The sequence below is a fragment of the Saccoglossus kowalevskii genome, chromosome 6, assembly GCF_978046115.1.
Source record: "Saccoglossus kowalevskii chromosome 6, keSacKowa6.1, whole genome shotgun sequence".
NCBI classification, from domain to species: domain Eukaryota; kingdom Metazoa; phylum Hemichordata; class Enteropneusta; family Harrimaniidae; genus Saccoglossus; species Saccoglossus kowalevskii.
Window position 1 is genome coordinate 19,734,797 of NC_140646.1, and position 26,286 is coordinate 19,761,082.

At 35.4% G+C, this 26,286-nt stretch overlaps 1 protein-coding gene across 1 annotated transcript; it reads left to right on the top strand.

Moving 5' to 3' along the window:
• Positions 1 to 1,823: 1,823 nt before the first annotated feature.
• LOC100374168 (cytochrome P450 27C1-like) lies at positions 1,824 to 23,945 on the top strand. Its single transcript, XM_085500157.1, has 10 exons — positions 1,824 to 2,134; positions 2,691 to 2,881; positions 3,730 to 3,920; positions 6,663 to 6,866; positions 8,171 to 8,352; positions 8,761 to 8,924; positions 11,987 to 12,065; positions 12,253 to 12,412; positions 15,978 to 16,021; positions 23,739 to 23,945. The coding sequence occupies exons 1-10, from the start codon at positions 1,883 to 1,885 to the stop codon at positions 23,850 to 23,852; spliced, it is 1,581 nt and encodes a 526-aa protein (XP_085356283.1). The 5' UTR covers positions 1,824 to 1,882; the 3' UTR covers positions 23,853 to 23,945.
• Positions 23,946 to 26,286: the final 2,341 nt, after the last annotated feature.

The following is a 26,286-nucleotide window of genomic DNA, read 5'->3' on the forward strand; positions in this document are numbered from 1 at the left end:
ATAGGCACACGGATTAAACCTGTGTTGTTGATTTTGGAAAACACTACTGAGGCTGCCTTGCTTCCCTTCAGAAAATCTACATTTTAACCAACTTACATGACATTCTACGTTATGTTGACTTTATCATATGAAAGTTTATAGTGCATTTCATCAATTAATAAATAAATGTGAAAATCATAATTTTCAACACAAATAATAGTCTCGCTACCTTAAATCTGGGTTTGTTAAGGAGGGCGGGCAGCACAATAGTACACACAGAGACGGTGTTTGGGTACAGTAGGGGGTATTTATTACTAATCTAAAAACTCACATTACTACTACTGATGAGATCAGTGGTCTGTCCATTTAACAACTAGCGTTGGAAATGTCAAAGGTGACAGTTCAAAGGTGATATATAAATCACTTGTAAGGCTGATCCAGGGGAGACCACTGGTAACTGTTGTATGTACTACAAACCGAAAACACTACGAATGAAATTCCCCAAAATACCCAATTTCAGTTCAATAGCTGACATCTCATCTTTTTTGTCTCTTATCATGACATCAATAATTTCAACTTTCTGATCATTCAGAATGTCAACAACTTCTGTGTATTTGTCTTCAAGTATATTTACTGTTGACACTGTATTATTTACTTTAGATTCTAGCTGGCTGAGTTGGTTTTCAAGTAATTTGTAATGTCCTTGAAAAACTTTGCTTACACTCACAGATGGACTATTTGGTGTTGACTCAATCTTTTTCATTAGTAACTCTTCAAAATGTTCTTTCTTCTCTTCCCTGGTTTCTTTTCCACTCTTGCCAACTTTATATGCAGGTTGATTTACTCTGTCACTTCCTTTTTTGTCAATAGGTGTGATATCAGATTCACACCTCCTGTTAGCCTCAGCTGTAACAGACTCACTTGTTTGTTTTGGTAATGAGTTGCTGGCATGTATGTTTCTTCAGATTTCTAACTTCAGTACAGAGTAACGTCGGTACAGACTATTATTCACAGATGATTGTACATTGAATAAATACTATATCATTTTAGTAAAATGAAGCAAAATAACACTGAAGACATGACCGTCCTTATTATTTATACTCAACACAGTATACAAGTCAAGTTTGAGTTAATCTGACTTGAATTGATTGAACTGAGCTCTATTCTCTCTTACGTAACAGTTTGAAATTATTCATTATCTGACACTCTTTATGAGTTCTATGATATCAGAGGTTAATATGTTTGGCCATTTTTAGTGTATATTTATAATAATGCAGCAAATCTACAGTGTTTTATTAACCAAAACTGTTTTTCGCGTTTTTCTCGAGTTGAAGTTTTGACTGAGTACGACTCATTGGGACCGCCGCCAAATCAAGTGCGTTCGGACTAGGACATTCAAACTCGCAGTTATCGTTCAAAAGATAATGATGGTGCGAAATATGTCTTGGTTTTTAAAGAAAATGCTTTGTCACAGAATAATAGTCTGTTAAAGGTGCCAAGTATGAAATAATTTGGGGACAAAAAACAAACCTGCATAGAAATCGGAATAATAGGTCTTTTGATTACCGGGAACACATTTCAATGGACTTGATTACGGACAATGCATGACGTAAATTTCACCAGGAAATTCCGCAGTGTGCTCTCGCAATCGCGGACTCAGAGTATTTGCTATGTCTGATTTTATAGAAGTGAAATCATTTTTTAACATTCTGTTACCATGTGTAAACACGAATAATCGGGCATGAAAATGTCTTGGGAGAAAATGTCAATCACATTTCGACCCCGAGAATTGCACCTAGATTGTGGTCACGTGACTCGCGTAACAACAACAACAACTACAGTACGCACTGTGATCGCACTAATAGCGGTTGACATTTTTGCAAGGGCATCCATCACTCTGATCATGTCAGCGTCAAGGAGCTTTCTTCCAGTCCTTCCTGCCTCTCGGCGGTTTGTCGCTACAGTTGCCGCAATAGTAAACAATACACCGCCGTCAAAGACGACGAAGGCGGGCCAGAATGAAGTTGAGCAAACCCCGGCAATACCTGCACCGCCACCGCAAGTGAAGCCGTTTGGAGCTATCCCGTCCCCGGGGTTCTTCGGTAATTTGGTGGCAATTTTGCGAAGTGGGATTCGTCTGTCTCACCTTGTAGACGTGAGTATTTCTGTTTATTTACTTATTAACAATACGCAACAACAACAACAGTACTACTTGTTAGCCCCTAAGTATAAATTTTAGTAACAATTCCCAAAACAAAGATATTAAGAACCAAACTAGGACCGGTGGAGTTTCGATTTGTCGTAGAGTCTTTTGGGTGGAGAGATCAAATCTCCTTTGTCGGGTTCAACACCGTCTTGTTTGTTTTTACGTCGGCCACACGGTGTAGTAATTTCAAGTATGACGCCACTAGCAGTACGGTAGTATATGGTTTTTGATGTTACATTTCTGATCATTGTGTGAAAAAAAACTGTTTCCGATAGTAGGTTTGACTTGACTTGTGCAGCAGGCTGACAATATATGTATAAATTCTCCAACACCAGGTGTTTGGTGTACAAATAAGGTTGACTTAAATAACAAAATCATTATTTTTATCATATTATGACATAAAATATTGTCGCTGAAACATTGTTTCCCTAAACTGTCATTGGTGTCTTTTTTTTTTGTTCTTAAATCCAAATTTTTATTTGTAATTCATTTTTGTTGGTTTCAGTTTGAAAGGCATCAGAAATTTGGACCAATCGTGAGAGTACACATGGGTGACATGGTAGCTTGTCAGGTCTCTGCTCCACACCTCATTGAAGAAGTTTTAAGAAACGAAGGAAAATATCCTAAAAGATTTGAAATAATACCATGGAAGGAATATCGTGAAAAAAGAGGTTTATCATATGGATTGTTGACTGCGTAAGTCTGATATAAATGTATTTATTTATTTATTCATTGAATTTTCATTTTTCTTATTCAAATTTTCAGTAATTTAAATATTTGATATGTTAAAGCAGCTTTTCAACTTTACAAAAACCTGAATGACATTAAGTATAACAAAGTTTCTAATTGAATTTCATGGAGGCATGAAAGTTTTTTGTTTTTTTAAATTTATCAAATATTTATAAAACATTCACCCTGTAAAACCATCACGCTTCATGCAAATCCAATGAAAATGTTATCATTGGATAGAAAAAAACATGTTGTAATCCCGTTACCCATAATTTTTTGCAGGGTTCTCTTGATTATTGGCGGATTCACTGCAATTCATCCATTAACACATCGTGCTTGGTCATGAAATTCACTATATTACATTTTCATATCTACCATATTGTGTTAATAATTTTAGGAATATAATAATTATTTAATTAAATGGATTCTCCATTAATAATTCAGAAAAAAAAAAACGTAGCTTGTTATAAAGGAAGTTTAATTTTTTTAATGTATCCATATTCGTTCTATTTAAATATATTTAAATAGACTTTTCAAATTGGAGGGTTTGGTGTTCATAAATAACCATAAAACTAATTTTTCGCCTCGCATATGCCTCTAAAGGAGATGACCCCCAGACAAAATTTGTTGCTATCATGATGCTTATTAGTTAAAAATGTGAACTTCTCATTTTTCATGAGAAATGTAAATTATAAAATCACACTTTTAATGACAAATTTAATGACAAATTTAAAATAAATAAAAAATCTGTGTGTACATCAATCTTGCAAAACAAAAATTTCATTGACTCTAGAGATTTTGTTTGTTTCTTTCAGTGAAGGCGAAGAATGGCACCGTAACAGAAATATTCTGAGTAAGCGAATGCTTCGGCCGAAACATGTGTCAAGCTATACTGGTATTCTCAACGATGTTTCATTGGACCTTGTCAGTCGCTTTCGAGATATTAGAGATGAAAACCAAAAGATACCCAAGATTGATAACGAACTTTACAAATGGGCATTTGAATGTGAGTTATTTTATTCAGTTTTCATTTGTTTTTATAAGTTTGTCAAATTTAAATATTGAAACAAATGATTGATGTTAAAACCATGTGTTTAAAATTCGTGGTTGCGTGTTAATCTGTTGGCTGACTGAAATTGTAGTGTGAAGTATGAGATACTTCGAGAGAGGTACGGTAACAGTTACTGTAAAATGACTAATTTTCACTTGGTTTAAATTTTGCTGATTTATCATTTCAGGCATATTCACTTATTATTTAAATTCATGGTTTTATTATTCAGATAATGTGTTCTATGCTCAATTTTACATATTCACTGGGTTTTAATTGAATGCATTTTCCCGTCAGCGAAATAAGCAAAATTAAAACCCAGTGAATAATTAATCCTTTCACAGTATGGCACTGCAGTGATTGATGTTTATGAATAGGGAAAGTTGCGAAATAACTCAATGTATTTATTCCAATTTTAGAATACACAATGTCGCTATATAGTTTAGTGCTATTTATCAAAAACGAGTCTGACCTTATTTAATATTATTTCATATAATTTTTTATTTTACAAATAATGACTTTGCTGTATAAGTCAAGCATAAAACCATATTCTTGGAGAAAACATCACTTATTTGGTAGTTATAGTTATGGGTATAATGATTTGTACACAAATTATCACAAAAAGTGTTGAATGATTATTGCTTTTTGAACAAAATCTGTGTATCTGTGGCCAACTATGAACTTGACAAAACAATATTTATAATAGATATTTAGATAAATACAAGTCAAGGTGAGATGACTCTACTGGTCTACCTGAATAAACAACAAATAGTGGCAATAAGCATGAAGGGCAATAAACTTTACAACGGTTACTAGAGGTCATTCACCTTTGTGTTGTGCCCCGAATAATTATAAACCTAGATCAACAGGAACTGTGTATTCAGATTAAATAGAAAAAAATCACCATTTACAGAAATTTCTGTTGCTAAAATAACCTAGCTGTGATGAAGTTAAAATCTTAATCTGAAGTGAAGTAGTGTTGAAAGGTCAACAAACTTTATTCATTGGGTTTCATAGGTCAGGGCTATGTCAGTATTATAATGGATTCGTTGAAAAACAAAATAACCTGCTTTCTATTCTTGGTGAAATAAATCACGGTCACTTGATAACAACTACATGGTCAGACCCAGAAAAAATATGACATGTTTCCATGCCAACAATTATTTGTTTGTTTTTCAGGGGAAAAAAAAAAAATATTTTTAAGAAAAATTGAAATAAATCTCTATTTTTTCAATCAAATTATGATAAAACTAATAAACTGTGTGCATGCATGGATTTTTTAAAAACAAATTAACCAGAAACATTTTTCTTTTTTTTTGATGTTCACACTAATTTAACTATTTGATTTGCTCGTCATAGTGTACTTTCTGAAAGACAAAAGAACCCAGTAGTTTTGACGTTGTCTCTTGGTAAAAGTGATTTCCAGACATAATGTGATATTTCATTACTAGCTGACAGCTTTAATTCAAATTCATTCGACTAAATACAATTTATTCACAACATGCTGCAACCTGGCAAGAAGGCAGAATATACTTTTTTTTTCACTACTGAGTGTGCATCCGACAACAAGAGTCAAACCCACAATCCTTTGTAGATATGCTAACAGTTAGTTGACCATACCAACCAAAGTTTTAGCATTTAACCTGAAGGATGTAAAGATCTTTTCACCTAATAAGATTGATGTGAACTTTTCCATTAGTCGTTGATTTGGCACTTGTGTCACCCTGAAAATTACAGGTGCCTTTGGCTATTCCATATCATATGAATTAAATTAAATTAAATTTGTTTTCACCAGAAAAAATAAAACTATGTACATAAAATAATAATAATAATTTACAAGTTTTTACCTGGTGTGGAACAAAAATATAGTTTGCTTAAAACTAGTCAAGTCTGCGCCCCAATTCTAATAAGACGAATCCAGTAAAAGCATCTAGTAGAGGCTTATAACAATTGTTTGAAAAATATAAAAATAATAATGTAATAATGATACTTGTAACAATAATAATTATTGCAATAAATTGTAAATAATTTTAAGATGAATATCACTACAAAATATGGGTTACATTACTAAAATAGAGTATGGCACAGACTGTTAATTGGTTAATATATATTGTTTTAATTCTGTTTTGAATTTACCTCTATTTTTCATTGTTTTGATTTTACTTGGCAATGAATTCCAATGAGTAGCTGCTGCATATTTCAAATTATGATTATTGATATGTACATGTACATGTACATGTACATATCTTTGCTGTCTTTAAGCTTGAACTGGGTTCTTGGAGTACACTAAATTTGTGCCTTCCATGTTGATACAGTGGCAATTAAACATATGATTGGCATTAGTTGTGAAGAATCGACCAATCAGGCCATTGCTTACTACCGGTAACTCATTCAATGAGCTAATTTGCATATTTAACTTATTTTAAGGTTTTTTTAAATGAAGTCAGTGGTCACCATGCAGCACATTTTCAAATTTCATGTAAACTATGTATTTCACCTACGACGTATATACGCTGCTATGGGTCCCATATTGAACACGACACTTTGTTTTGACCACCGCCTATTATTAAATATAGTATCTCCTGCACTATTCGACTAAAATGACATTTAAAACAACAAATTTAAAAGACATATTTTATTTTTTTTTACACCTGTGTGCGAAGCATGAACTTAAATTTGTTGTTACTGCTTACTTTATAGCGGTTTGTTCAGTTCTGTTTGAAACAAGAATGGGATGTCTTGGCAACAAAGTTCCTGCAGATACCCAGAAATTCATCGCAGCTATAACTCAGATGTTTGTCTCACAGGGTTGGCTATTTGTGTTGCCTCTTGCACTTCATAGAAACTTAAAGAGTAAACCATACACAAGACACATGGAAGCTTGGGATACGATATTTGATGTAGGTTAGTAACCATGGTAATGAGATTGATTGAGAGCATCATCATCACATTGTTTTGTTTTAAAAGTATAACATAATTATTTACTTGGAAACTAGCATCAACTATTCGTATTATTTACCTGGTGAAAAATATTTTTGGGAGAAAAACAGTTCGAAAAAATACATAAATTGACATTTTTGGAGCAATTTCCATGGCAACACATGTTAAAGAATTATTTCTAAAAAATAAATAGTATTTGCCAGAATTTGAACTTATATAGTATGGTACAGTAAAATACTTTATTTTCGCTATTTTTGCTGAATGATTCAGTTAAAATAAAATCAAGCGAATATTCTTTTTTTCTATATTATTATACATTCAACTCGTCAACAATCAGTGAAAATACATTCCATACAAAACACCCAAAAAGTCTTTTCAGCGAAAAATAATTCCATCTAAAATAACGTATTTTACAGTACATATATATTTTCGCCATAGAACTGATCAAACTGTTGAGATATGATGAAGACATTTTTACCATAGAGACCATTTACATAGATGTTTGGCCCATATATTTTGTGTTGAAAGTAATTAAATGACCAGATATTTTTATCTTGGTTTTGTGAACAGCCGCATAAAATAAAACCATGTTGTAAAAATCAAAGAAATCTAAAGATTTGTTTTAATGGTATTCAATTACATTAATAGTAAACGTGTAATTGTTAATTTGAATTGTTGCCATCATAAATTTCGCAATATGAAAATTTGACGATACATTTGGTGTAGGGACGACATTTTGCAATAGTCACTGTGACAACACAGCCCTGGTCACTGGTAGCATAGTGGTTGTTGCACCAGACTCATGATCGGTAGACCCAAGTTCAAATCCTACCTTAGGCTGAACATCAAAGGTCGACCCCTACCCTTGGTTTGTGTGCCACAGACTCAATGGGAAGGCCAATTCCAGTGGGTCCACAGGTGCTTGTGGTTTGACTGGGCCTGGTTGACACCAGGATAGCGCATTACAAATTGCCATTTGACAGAGAGATGGCCACAAGGCCCTATCATGTAGTCCCAAACATGAATATGACTTCTGTGGCAAAATGCACTATGTGTCGTCACTTGCACTTGCAATTTGCACATACAAAAAAAAAAGTCAGGAGAGACAACAGTGACACTCAATGTCCGGAACTGTCGCCTGGCAGAAAAAAAAAATATTTAAAAAAAAAAATAAAATGTTCTGTGCTGTAGCTCCACCAAGAGAATATATACTTCTATGGAACAGATCGCTACAAATAATTTAAAATTATTTTGTTCTTTATTAATAGCAACAAGGCTGGTGCAAACAAAAATTAAAAGCATTTTTAAAGAGGACGAACTTGGAAATAACAAAGATACGAATGAAGAACATGAAGCAGAATTTCTGACTTATATCCTGTCAACTCAGAAATTATCTCTTGAAGAAATTATTGGAAACATCACTGAAATACTCTTAGCAGGTGTTGACACAGTGAGTTTATGCATGTGATGTTTTTCAGCTGGGTATCCTCATAATAACCTTATTATTATACATTTTTTCCTTCCAAGGATACATCATGTGAATGCCGAAATCAGCGAACTTCTTTGTGTGGAGTCCGGTTAAACCATGGTGGCAGCCATGTTTGTTTTTGTTATTAGAGGACACTTACGCACGTACTCGTTCTATATTTGGAATTTGCATTTTCTTATATGGTAGGATGAAAATACCACATAAAACACCGCAAAATTACGGCACGCTGTAACTTATGGCGTTATGGTGACAGATGTATAATAAATATATATATGCAGAATACATGTATGTACAGTGCTTATATGGGTGTTTTAACTCATTTGTTAACACAGTTTTGTGAAATATTATGTGTTTTTATTTGTTATATAGACATCTAACACCATGATGTGGGCTTTGTATGAACTTGTCACCAATCCAGATTGTCTTAACAGACTTGTGGATGAAGTTGATACTGTTTTGAAAGGAAAAGAACTTACACAGGAACAACTGCCGCAAATGAAGTATATGAAGTGTGTAATTAAGGAGACTCTCAGGTACTAATAAAAGGAAATTCCAAGTACATCTCATGCGATCCATTGGTTTTTTTTCAAAGTCACAATATTTTCCAAAATATGTGTGTCACCAAAATCAATCTTGTTTAATAGTTTACATATAATAATTGATAATGTAAGTTTAAAGGGCGGTGGTCGTCGCACAGCACGTGTTTGAATTTCATGTAAACAAACAATGTATTTTACACGCACAGGACGCAGCGCAATGACCACCGCCCTTTAAGAATTATATGGGCAAAAATTATTTTAGTTGTTGTTGTTGATATAAGAAAATTGTTAATGAAGATGACAGACACTATGTCATTTGACTATCATAATCATTGATGGGCATGATGGTGAAAAGTAAAGATGGTTGAGTCTGTTAGTCACTGAAGTAGAAACATTTAAGACAAAATAATTAAGCCTGCATTGAATGTAAAAAGCAACATGGTACACACATTAAACATGATATCTTGATGCATGTCTTTTGTGTTTGTATGTGAGTTTTGTATTATACATACTGTAGAATACTTTATTTCCACTTGGAATTTATTTTCGCTGAAGGGATGCTTCAGTGAAAATAGATATATCTTTTTTCTTATATTTTTATATTCAACTCATCAAAAATCAGTGAAAAAAAAATTCCATACAAAACACACAAAAAGCTTTTTCAGTGAAAATTAATTCCAACGAAAATAAAGTATTCTACAGTAGTGCAGAGATTCAAGAAAGCTGATACCTACGTCCTCTGAGCTAATGTATACTGATGGTCCAGCACCTGAATGACTGGATTGATGTGGGTGACTTCTTCTCAAAAACCGCTGAACTGTTTGACTCAAGTATGCAAATTAGTTTCCAAAAACTATAAATGACCACTACTATGACACTATTTGATCTATTGTGCTGATATTGATAGTACACATGTATTGAGTTGAGTTGACAAAATCTTCAACTCCCTATTTTTGGCAAATATTTTGAATGAATATGTTTAGTAAAAAATGCTATTTTCGACTTCTTCTTGAAAACTACCTGCTCAATTGCTTTAATACTTGGTATGCTAGTACCATGGGTAGACCTCTGTCAGATTTGTTCATTTCATGGTGATATTTCTTCAAATTTCTAATTTAAGCGAATATTATTTAGATACTTGGTTTGGTTGATAACAATTTGATAACAATTCAAATTGCCATAGTAACAATCATATAAACCAAAGTGGTTTTAATAGAACATTGTGCTAACAATAACCATAGCAAATCACTAAATTATATCACCATATCCACATTTTTTTTTGAGGTAGATACTTTCCCAAATCGGTGAAGCTATTTAAACTATGAGGTTACTTGTATTTGGAAGTGGTAAATTATTAACAACTCTGAAGGGTAGACCAATTATGCAAATTTTTTTCTCCCTTCACCAGTTAACTACCGATATCTCAAAAACCGCTAATCTAATACAACTGGGTATGTAGATGTTTGGAAATAATGCTACCGGGTAGACTTGATAATTTTTTTGTAGAAATCCACTAAATCTGAATCTATTAGCTGGATTATAGCGATTGGTTTGATCATCAAGTCCTTTATTTATTCGTTCAACAAACTCTTGCCTGCGGTGAGTGCAGTAATTTGCATATGACAAGATGTGTATTTGATTGCTGTGTGCAATGCACACAATGGGAGTTGTTGCAGTGTAGTTCATCTGTTTGTCTGTATTTATGGATATCTGTATATGTGTGTCTGTTTCACCAATATCTCAAGCACTAATCATTGGTTTTTAATGATGCATTGTGATAATGTATCTGTGTAAATCTGTGCATGTTACTGATATATAATAGTGTTATACACTACCCTACTCCAAAATGAAATGCCATTATTTTTTGGCCAAAACGATCCGTGGTACAACGTGGCCATTCTAGGATGTAAACTCGTTCTTTCAAATGAATAAATACAACATTAGTATATTAGGCCCATTTAAATGATATTTCAATCGCGTGCATGCGACGCAAATCTTAATATGTTGCCTAATATTTTGTTTTTTTATTATTTCCATGAGATAGCAAATTTAGTATTTTTTGGCAAATTTTTAATTCATTATCAGTATCAGTGTGTTTAAATTTCTACGAATTAACATTATGGCATTTTAAGTCTGTCAAATAACGACCAAATAAATACGTGGAATCATTAATTACTAAGGACCTGGCGTAGAATTGGAAATTACTCCAAATAAACAAATGTCCAAGTCGGGAACAGGATAATAGTATATTTGGTTATTGATGAAATAGTAGGGCGCCACCAGACGGTCTGGCTTAGCAAGTGCGTCGTGTTTCTCTCATGAAGTTGACGCTGATTGTACACAAAGGAAGCCGCTCATCCCGCCATTGGATGGCGGCACATCGTGTATGTGGTGTTTACAAAGGACGTGCAGATGATCCTTGGTTCATCGTGACCAATAATAAAATGATTGGTTGTCCAACTGTGGGCGTGTCTTTTATTCCTGTGCTAAATGTGCAACACCAAAGTCCCGCCATTTATTTCTCATGGTTGTTCAACCATAGTCGTCTGCACTAGTATCGCGAGTTCTAAGTTTGGTTTACTCAGTGTTTACTATGTTGGTAAAACCGCGCAAATTCATTTTACCTCCGCTTTACAGCGGTTTTCACACAGACACCAGTTATTTCCGTTACACAATGGCTGAAGCAATTTCACATCGACCAGACACGCCCCAAAACAGATGACGAGATTTGACAGGATCGGCCAATGCGCATGCGTATAAAACAGCTGGTACTAATATCCTAATTTCCTAATAACTTATTTTGCACTCGTACAATGCAAAATACATATTTGATTAGGTTGGTTGGCCATCAAGTACCATCCTATGGCACCCAATTCATATATCACCAATACCATAGTACAGAGTTATGTTAACAGCGAGTCAACAATAAGACTAATATACTAAATTTGAATTTAATTAATTGTGAGGAAGAGATTACATTGTGAAATGGCCATGATGTACCATGGATCCAAAACCATTGAGTGACAGGCAATTGGCCTATTTCTTTTTGCAAACAGGAAATATCCAGTTTTGACAGCTTCTGCAAGAGTTTTAGAAAAAGATATTGTATTGAGTGGGTTCCATATACCAAAACATGTGAGTATGAAATATGCTGAAAATACAATTGAGAAAAATCATCAAAATGGATGCAGAGTCTGAACACAGTTTACACTCTAAGGGAGTTGTATAAAATAAAAAATATTTCACAGACAAAAATAAGACATAAAACTTTAGGGAGAAATAATGGTCCGCCCTCATCTATTACTTTGTATCTAAATTTCAGACTGTCATTGGGACAATGTATTATGTAATGGGAAGAGATCCTAAATTATTTGATGATCCAAAAAGTTTCAGACCGGAACGATGGTTGCGAAGTCCCAATAATAACTTACCAGATGGATTCTCATCAATTCCATTTGGATTTGGACCAAGGATGTGTATTGGTAATGAATCTCATTGTTCAATGTATTTAATTATTTGTGTTACAGTATGTATTATATTGAACTGACACAGATTGAAATTGTCATATACATGTATTTATATATAATATTGATGGCTTAATTGTTTCATTTCTAATGTTTCTGAAATGTGAGAAAATTTATTTCAGGGCAAGGCTACAGTAGTTTCACTATGTTTCTTATATATGATACAATATATTTTAGGGCAAGGCTACAGTTGTTTCACTATGTCTCTTATATATGATCCAATTTATATCAGGGCAAGGCTACAGTAGTTTCACTATGTCTCTTATATATGATACAATTTATTTCAGGGCAAGGCTACAGTAGTTTCACTATGTTTCTTATATATGATACAATTTATTTCAGGGCAAGGCTACAATAGTTTCACTATGTTTCCTATATATGATCCATTTCATTTCTGGGCAAGGCTACAGTAGTTTCACTATGTTTCTTATATACGATACAATTTATTTCAGGGCAAGGCTACAGTTGTTTCACTATGTTTTTTATATACGATACAATTTATTTCAGGGCAAGGCTACAGTAGTTTCACTATGTTTCTTATATATGATACAATTTATTTCAGGGCAAGGCTACAGTAGTTTCACTATGTTTCTTATATATGATCCATTTCATTTCAGGACAAGGCTACATTAGTTTCACTATGTTTCCTATATATGATCCATTTCATTTCTGGGCAAGGCTACAGTAGTTTCACTATGTTTCTTATATACGATACAATTTATTTCAGGGCAAGGCTACAGTTGTTTCACTATGTTTTTTATATACGATACAATTTATTTCAGGGCAAGGCTACAGTAGTTTCACTATGTTTCTTATATATGATACAATTTATTTCAGGGCAAGGCTACAGTAGTTTCACTATGTTTCTTATATATGATCCATTTCATTTCAGGACAAGGCTACATTAGTTTCACTATGTTTCTTATATATGATACAATTTATTTCAGGGCAAGGCTACATTAGTTTCACTATGTTTCTTATATATGATACAATTTATTTCAATGCAAGGCTACAGTTGTTTCACTATGTTTCTTATAAACGATACAATTTATTTCAGGACAAGACTACATTAGTTTCACTATGTTTCTTATATATGATACAATTTATTTCAAGGCAAGGCTACATTAGTTTCACTATGTTTCTTATATATGATACAATTTATTTCAATGCAAGGCTACAGTTGTTTCACTATGTTTCTTATAAACGATACAATTTATTTCAGGACAAGACTACATTAGTTTCACTATGTTTCTTATATATGATACAATTTATTTCAGGGCAAGGCTACAGTAGTTTCACTACGTTTCTTATATATGATAGAATTTATTTCAGGGCAAGGCTACAGTAGTTTCACTATGTTTCTTATATATGATACAATTTATTTCAGGACAAGACGACATTAGTTTCACTATGTTTCTTATATATGATACAATTTATTTCAGGACAAGGCTACAGTAGTTTCACTATGTTTTTTTATATACGATACAATTTATTTCAGGACAAGACTACAGTTGTTTCACTATGTTTCTTATAAACGATACAATTTATTTCAGGACAAGACTACATTAGTTTCACTATGTTTCTTATATATGATACAATTTATTTCAGGGCAAGGCTACATTTCTTCACCATGTTTCTTATATATGATAGAATTTATTTCAACGCAAGGCTACAGTTGTTTCACTATGTTTCTTATATATGATCCATTTTATTTCAGGGCAAGGCTACATTAGTTTCACTATGTTTCTTATATATGATACAATTTATTTCAGGGCAAGGCTACAGTAGTTTCACTATGTTTCTTATATATGATACAATTTATTTCAATGCAAGGCTACAGTTGTTTCACTATGTTTCTTATAAACGATACAATTTATTTCAGGACAAGGCTACATTAGTTTGACTATGTTTCTTATAAACGATACAATTTATTTCAGGGCAAGGCTACATTAGTTTCACTATGTTTCTTATATATAATACAGTTTATTTCAGAGCAAGACTACGTTAGTTTCACTATGTTTCTTATATATGATACAATTTATTTCAGGGCAAGGCTACATTTCTTCACCATGTTTCTTATATATGATAGAATTTATTTCAACGCACGGCTACAGTAGTTTCACTATGTTTCTTATATATGATACAATTTATTTCAGGGCAAGGCTACAGTTGTTTCACTATGTTTCTTATATATGATCCAATTTATTTCAGGACAAGGCTACATTAGTTTCACTATGTTTCTTATATATGATACGATTTATTTCAGGGCAAGGCTACATTAGTTTCACTATGTTTCTTATATATGATACAATTTATTTCAGGGCAAGGCTACAGTTGTTTCACTATGTTTCTTATATATGATACAATTTATTTCAGGACAAGGCTACATTAGTTTCACTATGTTTCTTATATATGATACAATTTATTTCAGGACAAGACTACAGTTGTTTCACTATGTTTCTTATATATGATACAATTTATTTCAGGACAAGACTACATTAGTTTCACTATGTTTCTTATAAACGATACAATTTATTTCAGGGCAAGACTACAGTTGTTTCACTATGTTTCTTATATATGATACAATTTATTTCAGGGCAAGGCTACATTTCTTCACCATGTTTCTTATATATGATAGAATTTATTTCAACGCAAGGCTACATTAGTTTCACTATGTTTCTTATATATGATACAATTTATTTCAGGGCAAGGCTACAGTTGTTTCACTATGTTTCTTATATATGATCCATTTCATTTCAGGGCAAGGCTACATTAGTTTCACTATGTTTCTTATATATAATACAATTTATTTCAGGGCAAGGCTACAGTAGTTTCACTATGTTTCTTATATATGATACAATTTATTTAAGGGCAAGGCTACAGTTGTTTCACTATGTTTATTATATATGATACGATTTATTTCAAGGCAAGGCTACAGTTGTTTCACTATGTTTCTTATATATGATACAATTTATTTCAGGGCAAGGCTACAGTAGTTTCACTATGTTTATTATATATGATCCATTTCATTTCAGGGCAAGGCTACAGTAGTTTCACTATGTCTCTTATATATGATACAATTTATTTCAGGGCAAGGCTACAGTAGTTTCACTATGTTTCTTATATATGATACAATTTATTTCAAGGCAAGGCTACATTAGTTTCACTATGTTTCTTATATATGATACAATTTATTTAAGGGCAAGGCTACATTAGTTTCACTATGTTTCTTATATATGATACAATTTATTTAAGGGCAAGGCTACAGTTGTTTCACTATGTTTCTTATATATGATAGATTTTATTTCAGGGCAAGGCTACATTAGTTTCACTATGTTTATTATATATGATACAATTTATTTCAGGGCAAGGCTACATTAGTTTCACTATGTTTCTTATATATGATACAATTTATTTCAAGGCAAGGCTACAGTTGTTTCACTATGTTTCTTATATATGATACTATTTATTTCAGAGCAAGGCTACATCTGCTTCATTAAAGATTTGATATGATTTGTTTCAGGGAGAAGATTGGCTGAATTAGAGTTGTATATACTGCTAACAAAGGTAAAGATTTATACGTATACCACTATTTAAATTTAGATAACAGGGAAATGCAAATATTGCATTCCAAAATTCAAAGTTTTGCTCACATCATTTCAACAATTTTAGTGCCTGTTCATACGTGTTGCACACATGCATGATTAGATTATGTTCAGAGATAATATATGCACATAATTTGTGTTTTTTTCAATTTTCTGATTTTTGCCTCAAACTGTCGCGCGCAGTTATCTAACATGAACAAATTTTACTTTCTGTATGATGTTCTCCAAGCTAGTTTGTAATTTCAGACATTGTTTTGATAACCACGAGTTGAGTCCTGAGAGACTAGATCGGTTTCTGTAGCAACCGTGACGCTATATCCAAACGTTCGCTACATTGTTTCCCATTACGTTCTCGCGGTACTTGTCTGTTTACCGCCCAAAATTCCCACCAAAGTTCTGCCTCGTGTTAGTCGCGTGTCACTCCTAATATGGAATGACAGCGCTATGTTTCGTTTGTATGCGCCAATCATTAGCGTTGTTTTATTTTCGGAACGTTTTGGCATGATATATTCTAGAGTACAAACACGTGTTTGGCACTTCTCCGATTAGCTGTCACCGAGACAAATGCCGCTCTAACGTTGACAATTACATTAACCAGGCAAAGCGCTGTCGTGAGAAGTCCGATTCAGGCCGTCGCTGTAATTCCTTCTATGGTAGCTTCGCAACTTGATGCTCGTTATGCACACCCTCCTTTCTATGCTCTCTACGATGCCAACTCCTCATGAAGCTATTATTTAGCGATCTATATTTTATACCAAGAAGTATTTGCTGTACAACGTATTGATGTTCATGTTGAGTACAAATAAACCAGTTTGAATTATACCTCACGTCTGTTCAACTCAAGAAAACACAACGCAATCGATGTCCGTTTCAATAACAATTCCGCATGATTAGTCAGTTCGTTTTATGTGACGAAAAGAACACCCCAACGCCTAGTTTTGCGATATAAACTTATCCACCACATAAATTTGGTGCCGAGACCAGGATATTCAATACTGATTCATCATGCCTCGAAGAATCCTGAACAAAGCAATAGATAGACTGAACAAAGTTGTGACTCAATTAAATATCGCGTTGACACTTGCTGAGGATAGAATCCAAGACTTTGAAGTCACTGCCAACAAATCTGAAGTATATCGGCTGATCAAAGTAAGCATACTAGCACTTGACAATCGTATCTCAAACTTACAAAAGGCCTGCGATGAAGTCAGAAATTATGCCGATGTTCTGGACGCAGAGTTTACGGAAACTGAAGAAATCGAACTCAAATTACTAGAGAGGTTTAGTTCGATCAATTTATTCCTGACAGAAAACAAGCCAGCGAAGCAAGAATTACATCCAGTCCCACAACTTGGTCAACACGAAGTAAATCAACAACCAATCCCTCCAGATGATCAACAAGCACCGGTCCAACAGCTCGTACCACCGCCGACACCTCAAGTCGTACCGCCGCCGACACCTCAAGTCGCACTGCCGCCGACACCTCAAGTCGTACCACCGCCGACACCTCAAGTCGTACCGCCGCCGACACCTCAAGTCGTACCGCCGCCGACACCTCAAGTCGTACCGCCGCCGACACCTCAAATCGTGCTGCCGCCGACACCTCAAGTCGTACCGCCGTCGACACCTCAAGTCGCGCCCCCAGTACCGACGTTTCAAGTCGCGTTTCAACCACCTGTACAACAGTTCGATCAACCCGCTAATGCACCAGTGCCTCAAGTAGAAGTTACACAAAATAACTTTTTGAACAATTCAATTCCAACAGCTCATATTTCAGGTATGAATCCACAATACACTCAATTTAATTCTGTTCAATTGCCACGTATTGATTTGCCCGTCTATTCAGGCGAGTATACGGGGTGGGCTGAATTTTGGGATATGTTCAATGCTGCTGTAGGTTTAAATCCACAACTTAGTCCTATAATCAAATTTGCTTATTTGAAAAGGTCGTTAGAGGGGGAGGCTCTAGAAATAATAACCGGCTTAGATCTTACTATAGTAAATTACAGTTTGGCACTCCAGCTTTTGACCGAACGATTCGGCCAGCCACATCAAATTATCGCTGCTCACATGCGTGCATTACGCACAGCAGACGCACCCAATTATGATGCCAATTCTTTACGGAAATATCATGATACCCTGGAAAAGCACATCAGGGCACTTCGTTTATTAGGTGTACCAGAGGCGGGCTATGAGAAACTCCTCATACCCATGATACTGGATACATTCCCAATTCAATTTCAACAAAGTTTAGCGCGATCCAACCCAAGCGGGGAATGGACATTAGTCACACTCAGTCAGCACATGTTACACGAGGTTAAAATCCTCGCCATAGGACAAGTAGATTACGACACAAACCCTTCAGCAATACATGCTTTCACCCAGAGTACACATGACTCAACACAGTTCAAGTCCAAACGATATGGGCGTCGTAATTACAATAATACTGACAAATCTTACAGTGGTACCACATATTCTGATCAACAGAAACAAAACCATGTCACACAAACTGATCACACTCATGGTAGAACACAAATTGGTGACAGAACCCCACATTGCATATATTGCAAAGGCAAGCATTACACCACAAATTGTACAAATATTTCAACTAGGAAGGATCGAGTCGAATTTATTACCCAAAATAAACGATGCTTTAATTGTTTGGGAAAGCACATGTTGTCTCAATGTAAGTCGCATTTCACTTGCCGTGTTTGTAAGAGTAAACATCATACGTCAATTCATTTTGATAAATCTGGAACTGCGCAAACAAATTCAACGAATTCTAGCACGGCAAACTCGCATTTTTCACATTCAGCAAATACTGGTGAACAATCGCGTTTTACCGGGAGTGACTCAAAAATTAACTCTGACAGTCCGCGACGCGCAATGCTTCAAACCGCACGAGTTAGTGCGCATTTTCGAGGTACTAACTGTGTTGCTACCCTCCTATTTGACAATGGCAGTGATAGAAGCTTTGTCACAAACTCTTTCGCACGTAAACTAGGTGTAATCCCAAATTATAACGAATTATTGAGTCTGAATTCGTTCTCCAATCCGCGTTCCGGTGTGCAGTCCATACCGAGAACCACGCTGTCACTACAAAGCAAAGATAGCATTAAATCCCCGATCGATGTACTGATGGTCGACTGTATTTCCGAGGGATTGGAGAACACTGTAACTTACGATATTGCACGTTTGCCACATTTGAGAGGTCTATCGTTGGCCTATCCGCCGTCAAATCGATCCACATTAAACATCGATATTTTGATAGGCGCCGATCACTATTGGGATTTTGTTACACACAACTCACGCATAGTTAGGGGCAAACCAAACGCTATACCGACTGTCTTTGGGTACCTATTGTCAGGGCCTTTCACTACACACAACAGGACAAACAAAACAAATTCATTCACCATTGCTTCTATCCGAGCACATGACAGTGTAATGGATAAAATGATTGCTAGTTACTGGGACCTGGAGTCAGTGGGTGTTAAAGATACGATTACAAGACAGCAGGCACTCAACATTACACATGAACAACAATACAAAGAATATACCGAAAAATCCAAAATTGAAAATAATATTTCGACCCCAAAAGTGTCCGAGAAATGTGCCCAGTGTCCGACCACTGGTACGAGTGACACCGTTAGCGATCGACCGCTACTTTGTACGCCCCCAAGTCAATCCAGAGGACATGTCAATTCGGAGAACGAAATTAGTCCTCATTTCCATAAATCAGCAGAAGATTTCATAAAAACTGCTGAAACAGTGTCAGGAGATATCATCGATACAAACCGCGAACCTCCTGAGCTACAAAACTCCAAAATTAATGATCAGATCGTTTCGTTACATGTCGCCTCTGAATCTGACAATTTACTCGGCCACCATTTTGAACTTCACAATGAGCCAAACATCGCACCGAAGGAGATTATTCACGCAACTGAATCAAACTCAGAACCTAGTCTTGAAAAGATTATCGATATTCGCCGTTTCAACGATCTACATCGTCTGTTGAAAGCAACTGCTTATATATTTCGTTTCATTTCGAAACTCAAATCCAAATTGAACCACACTCCGAGTAATTTGTCAAGTAGACTTGCTCTCTCAACACAGGAGATATACGACGCGGAACACGCTTGGTTGACATCGATCCAGTCAACACATTTCGGAGACGTTGTCAGTTCTATTCGGAGACAACAATTTAGACATGGCGTACTTCAAAAACAACTTAAACTATTTCTTGACGATAAGTCAATACTGCGAATTGGTGGTCGGCTTCAGAATACCGACTTTCCTTTCGAAACCATGCATCCAATACTCCTTCCTGGTAAACATCGGTTTACTACGCTCATAATTCTTGATGCTCATCATTTATTAAACCACGGTGGGCCGTTAACCACAGTTAACAAAATTCGGGGAAAATATTGGATCACCGCGATTCGCAGACATGTGAATTCTACATTGAGATCTTGTGTCGTTTGTAAGAAGGTCGATGGAACTCCATTTCCCCTTCCTACTCAAGCTCCACTTCCTGATTTTCGAGTGAAGGAAGCAGTCCCATTCGAATTCTGCGGAACAGATTACACGGGACATTTGTTCGTTAGGGACCAACACACTGGTCTTTCTAGTAAAGTTTATGTACTAATTTTTACGTGCGCCTCAACTCGATGTATTCACTTAGAATTAACTCAAGATTTGACCGCCGCATCATTCATTTTGGCTATGCGACGTTTCACTGCTCGACGGTCAACGCCCCGGAAAATGATCTCAGATAACGGTTCCACATTTATAGCCGCCGCTAAGATTTTGAAAGGACTCGAGTCCAGTCTTGAGGTACAAAACTATCTTACCAAAAATCGTATATCGTGGCGTTTTAATCCTAAACGAATGGCGTGGGCCGGAGGCCTATTCGAGAGAATGATAGCCATAACAAAAAATTGCTTGAAGAAAATTCTAGGTCGTGCCAACGTGACTTTTACCGAACTATCCACAATTTTAGTCGAAGTCGAGTCGTCAATAAATGACCGCCCATTAACTCATCTCTCCGCAAGTGTCGACGATTTAGCTCCACTGACTCCATCTCACTTGTTAAATGGACGTCAGATTAGAATGTTACCCCCAGCTATTCCTAGTGTTTCTGAACCCAATTTTGAGATTGATAATATTACTGCAAATAAAAGAGCTATGTATTTATCCTCCCTTCACAATGCTTTTAGTAAGAGATGGCAAAGAGAATATTTGACATCACTTACTGAGCGTCACTTGAATCAAATCAAAGGGACAACCAATAATTGTATAAAGGTGGGGGATATTGTCCAATTACACCAGGACATCAAAAAACGATGTCATTGGTTACTAGGTCGTGTAACTAAATTGCTTCCAGGCAAGGACGGTATCGTCCGAGTAGTAGAAATACAGACCAAAAACGGCTCAACAAATCGTTCTATACACCATCTTTATCCACTCGAACTTAATGCAGAAACACCAGAGAATACACTCTCAATTCCCGAAGAAGTTATTGGTAGTCCGTCCGTTGAAAATGAATTTTCTAGTCAAATCCACGACTTTTCTAGTCGGCCCGAACCAAGGGCTTCAGCGCTCAAAGCGAGCGAAAGTACACGGCAAATGTGCCGTGATGGTGTTGTATAACTTTGTAGAATTTTGAACTTTGTATCGCACTGTAACTTTATTTCAAGTTTTCAATGAGAATCATTTGTTCCGTGCAGTGAAGCAAAATCTGCAATGTGTTCATGATATACTGTATTGTTTTGATATACCGTGTTATTTGCTGTTTTAGCTAAGATTGAAACTCACAATTCATATCTGATGTTCAATGTGATTGACATGTGTTTATTGTTGAGAGTCTGTCATTTAAATTTCAGAGATTTATTCAAGTTAATTTTAAAATTTATCATGTTCGATTCAGGTTATCCCGAGATCTTCTCGTGATTTTTGCGCCCCGGAGTATGTCGCGCGCAGTTATCTAACATGAACAAATTTTACTTTCTGTATGATGTTCTCCAAGCTAGTTTGTAATTTCAGACATTGTTTTGATAACCACGAGTTGAGTCCTGAGAGACTAGATCGGTTTCTGTAGCAACCGTGACGCTATATCCAAACGTTCGCTACATTGTTTCCCATTACGTTCTCGCGGTACTTGTCTGTTTACCGCCCAAAATTCCCACCAAAGTTCTGCCTCGTGTTAGTCGCGTGTCACTCCTAATATGGAATGACAGCGCTATGTTTCGTTTGTATGCGCCAATCATTAGCGTTGTTTTATTTTCGGAACGTTTTGGCATGATATATTCTAGAGTACAAACACGTGTTTGGCACTTCTCCGATTAGCTGTCACCGAGACAAATGCCGCTCTAACGTTGACAATTACATTAACCAGGCAAAGCGCTGTCGTGAGAAGTCCGATTCAGGCCGTCGCTGTAATTCCTTCTATGGTAGCTTCGCAACTTGATGCTCGTTATGCACACCCTCCTTTCTATGCTCTCTACGATGCCAACTCCTCATGAAGCTATTATTTAGCGATCTATATTTTATACCAAGAAGTATTTGCTGTACAACGTATTGATGTTCATGTTGAGTACAAATAAACCAGTTTGAATTATACCTCACGTCTGTTCAACTCAAGAAAACACAACGCAATCGATGTCCGTTTCAATAACAATTCCGCATGATTAGTCAGTTCGTTTTATGTGACGAAAAGAACACCCCAACGCCTAGTTTTGCGATATAAACTTATCCACCACACAAACGTCACAAAATTTCATCATGTCATTAATTGTTTCTTTGGTATCCCAGTGCCAATTTCATTTGAATAGACTGAAATAGTCAACTATATATAGGTAAATGTCCATAGTTTGTTTCTTTTTTTATTTGCATTAGTATCATTATTTTTTTGTTCGTAAATTGACTCTTAATGGCTGATTGGTGGCCATTTTCACACTACTGTAGTTGTCCAAGTATAAACCCCCTTGGGAAAACGGCAAATTGACGAAAAATTGGGGGGGAAGGCTTATAAACGGATAAAAGTTAAAACTTCTCCTGAGCAATACTTTATTCATAAACAAATCGTCGTGTGTACACGAGCTGGAATGTCTCATTGACTAGCATCGTCCAAATTAACTTGAGGATCGGCCGTTATGCCCCGGGGTCACTAATCACTCTTGGGTGCATTTACTAAGTGGAACAGCATTCAATCCTGAATATTGGTCTGTATGAAAGTACATCAAAATGCTGGATAAATAATGCTTATATAATCAGATAAATGACTTGTTGTAAAGTGCTGTCAATTTGGAGGGGGGGGGGGCTTATACTTGAGCAGGGGTTTATATTCGGACAACTACGGTAATGCCATTTATAGATGGTTCAAAAACGGCACATAATGATATACATATGCACTAACATTAACTTTTATGTTGGCTAAGGATTATATCATATATTGAAAATTTCAATATAAAAGGTGGTGATCGTTACACCACATTGTGTTCAATATAAATCCCATAGCCATGTATACAACACTTTTTTGAAACATTTAAAAAAAAAATTTTTAAACAAAATTCTACCAGCCATTCAAAATCTAAGTAAAATATACCACTTTGCAGCGTTAATATGAGAGACGGTCAATCATTTACAAATTAACCACTTTGTTTATTTCAATTTTCATACAGATACTACAAAATTTCCACATTGAAGCCTTTTCTCACGAGAGATTACAAGGATGTTTTCGTGGAGTCCTGACTCCAGAGTCGCCTATTCCGGTGCGGTTCATTGACAGATCATAAAACTGTATACTGTGAAATACTTTATTTACGCTTGGAATTTATTTACGCCATTTTGGCTGAAGGGATGATTCAGTGAAAATAGAATCCAGCGAATATACCTTTTTTCCTATAATTCACATTCAACTCATCAAAAATCAAAACAGCTATTAAAATAGCCTTTTCAGTAAAAATTAATCCCAGCTAAAATAAAGTAATTTACAGTAATCATACGTCATCTATACGAGTGTTACCGTATAAATACAGTTTGCAATATTTTTCACTCTAAAAATATACTGGTATTTCAGAATTTTTTTTTTTTTTAAATGCAACTCAAATCTAAATTTTAAAATAAACTTTTATAAACTTTACTTTAATTTTGGTCTTGATCAAAAAATATATATATACATGCATGACTTGCGTATCATCACAGTGTGGCGTCACACATGGTAGATACATTTGCTACGTCACATACTGCCGAACTTCTTCATTGTACATGCTGCCTGAAGGTTGCCCCCAAGCTTCTGGGTTTATATACAGATTGTGGTAACAATGTTTCATTTTGGCAAGCTCACATGTGTTATTTTGGAATTATTCTTCAGTCCCTCCAAATATTCTGTTGAAATTATAAAAAATCCTAGCGAATTGGAGCAAATATTACAAAACAAATTACTGTACCATACAGTGTATGGAAGGCATCCATGCGAAATAAAAAACCTTAGTACCAACAAAATAATACAATACACATGCAATGATATATTTGTATTCGAGTGCAGCTGAATTGATACAAAACTCTGGCGATAATCACTAGTCTCTGCTGGCGTCAACCCAAGAGAAAATATCGTGAGATTATCGGTACATATAAATATATCATATACACAACCTTGTTGACCAGTAAAACAAGTTCATTCACACTGGATTGTTACATTGTTATTAAATATAAAGAGTCATTTCATAGTGCAATTAGTCAATACTTAATTAATTAATACATAATTATGTGTATTGACAATGCTTAATGAAAATATTTAATTACAGCAATTCAAGGCACTGATTTGACGCCGAAGTAGTGCTAGATGTTGATAACTTACTACAATAGGTTACACACTTTGTTTTCACATTTACAGAAGTTGTTACAAATAATACAGACAGTACCATGTCTGCAATTTGATGCGAGTCGGAAGGAAGCTCCGCCCATAAAAGTGCCGGTACATTAGTTTTGAATTTCTCCTCCAATAAACGACCGAGGCTCTCAACTTAGTTTCCTACTTCAATTTGCGTCACATGTTATTTCAGTAAGAAGGGCGCATAACGTGGTGGCACTGTAAAGAACGTTAGTTAGAGATTTTACAGAACCAGCTGATCGACTGATCTGGCAGAATTGTTGATCAAAGTGCATTATTCCTACTATGGAAATATTCGTATCACACCGATCTATATAACTGAAAGCTGCCTGCAACAAATGTCCTATGCAGACTTCATCCAGTATATCAATAATGAAATTGAATACATAAGTAGAATGGGTGTTATTCGATTATTAGTTTTCGATAATGAGAACCAAAAGGTTGATGTGCCACCAATGAATAATCGCTTTGAACAGCTTTTCACTCCCAACACGCAAACCCTAAAACGCAGAATTCCGGATTCCGTCGAATAGGATTTGCCCTAGCAGCACACGATCACACGTCCGGGGAAGGTTGCCGCTGTACATACACCGTCTTCCGAGTAGTTTTGTTGAATTTCCCCTCAGTATATGCTCTGTCTCAACGTTTTATAATATTCGACATAGTCTATATCGTTGTCAGTTAGTTTGGTCGCGCTAAAGCTTTCCTGCCAGGATAATCTGGTACCCCTCTGGTAACAAACCGTTTGACGATATTATAAGTTGTCTGCTTTGAACACCACTTCGATCTCGAACTTGAATCTCAGCAAATGACGAAAATACAAATCGACAACTCTTGTTCTCACATCAACTGTTTTTTCGACTTTTTGCTTCTCCATCGTGGTGTTTAAACAACTTGGACAAATGTTGATTTGTAGACACGCAATCAACACGATGACTGACCAAAAGTGACAGACAGACAGACGTGCCGCAAAGTCTGGGGCATCGGAAAAATAGAAAACATTGTGGGCAATATCTGTCAATCATTCCTCTGATTTGCCGCCGATATTTATATTTCTAGTTACAACTTATGTAACCTATTGTAGAATCTTATCTATATCTAGCACTACTTAAGCGTCAAATCAATGCCTGGAATTGCTGTAAATATTGTATATTTTTTTAGCATCTTAGTGTATATAAATCGTAGTAGTAGCAACTCCAATAATATTAAGCCGACCACTATTAAAACTAATATTATTCTATAGTTAATTTGTATGCATAGATACATCCATATCATTATAAGTTTTATTATTATACATCTGTCACCGTAACACCACAAGTTACAGCGTGCCATAGTTT

What these genes read in the sequence shown, in the direction of transcription:
- LOC100374168 (XM_085500157.1), top strand. Translation starts at nt 1,883, where the DNA reads ATGTCAGCGTCAAGGAGCTTTCTTCCAGTCCTTCCTGCCTCTCGGCGG. An exon ending in TTACAAATGGGCATTTGAAT is followed by an intron (nt 3,921 to 6,662) that starts GTGAGTTATTTT and finishes CTTACTTTATAG; the next exon opens with CGGTTTGTTCAGTTCTGTTT. An exon ending in GGTTCCATATACCAAAACAT is followed by an intron (nt 12,066 to 12,252) that starts GTGAGTATGAAA and finishes TCTAAATTTCAG; the next exon opens with ACTGTCATTGGGACAATGTA.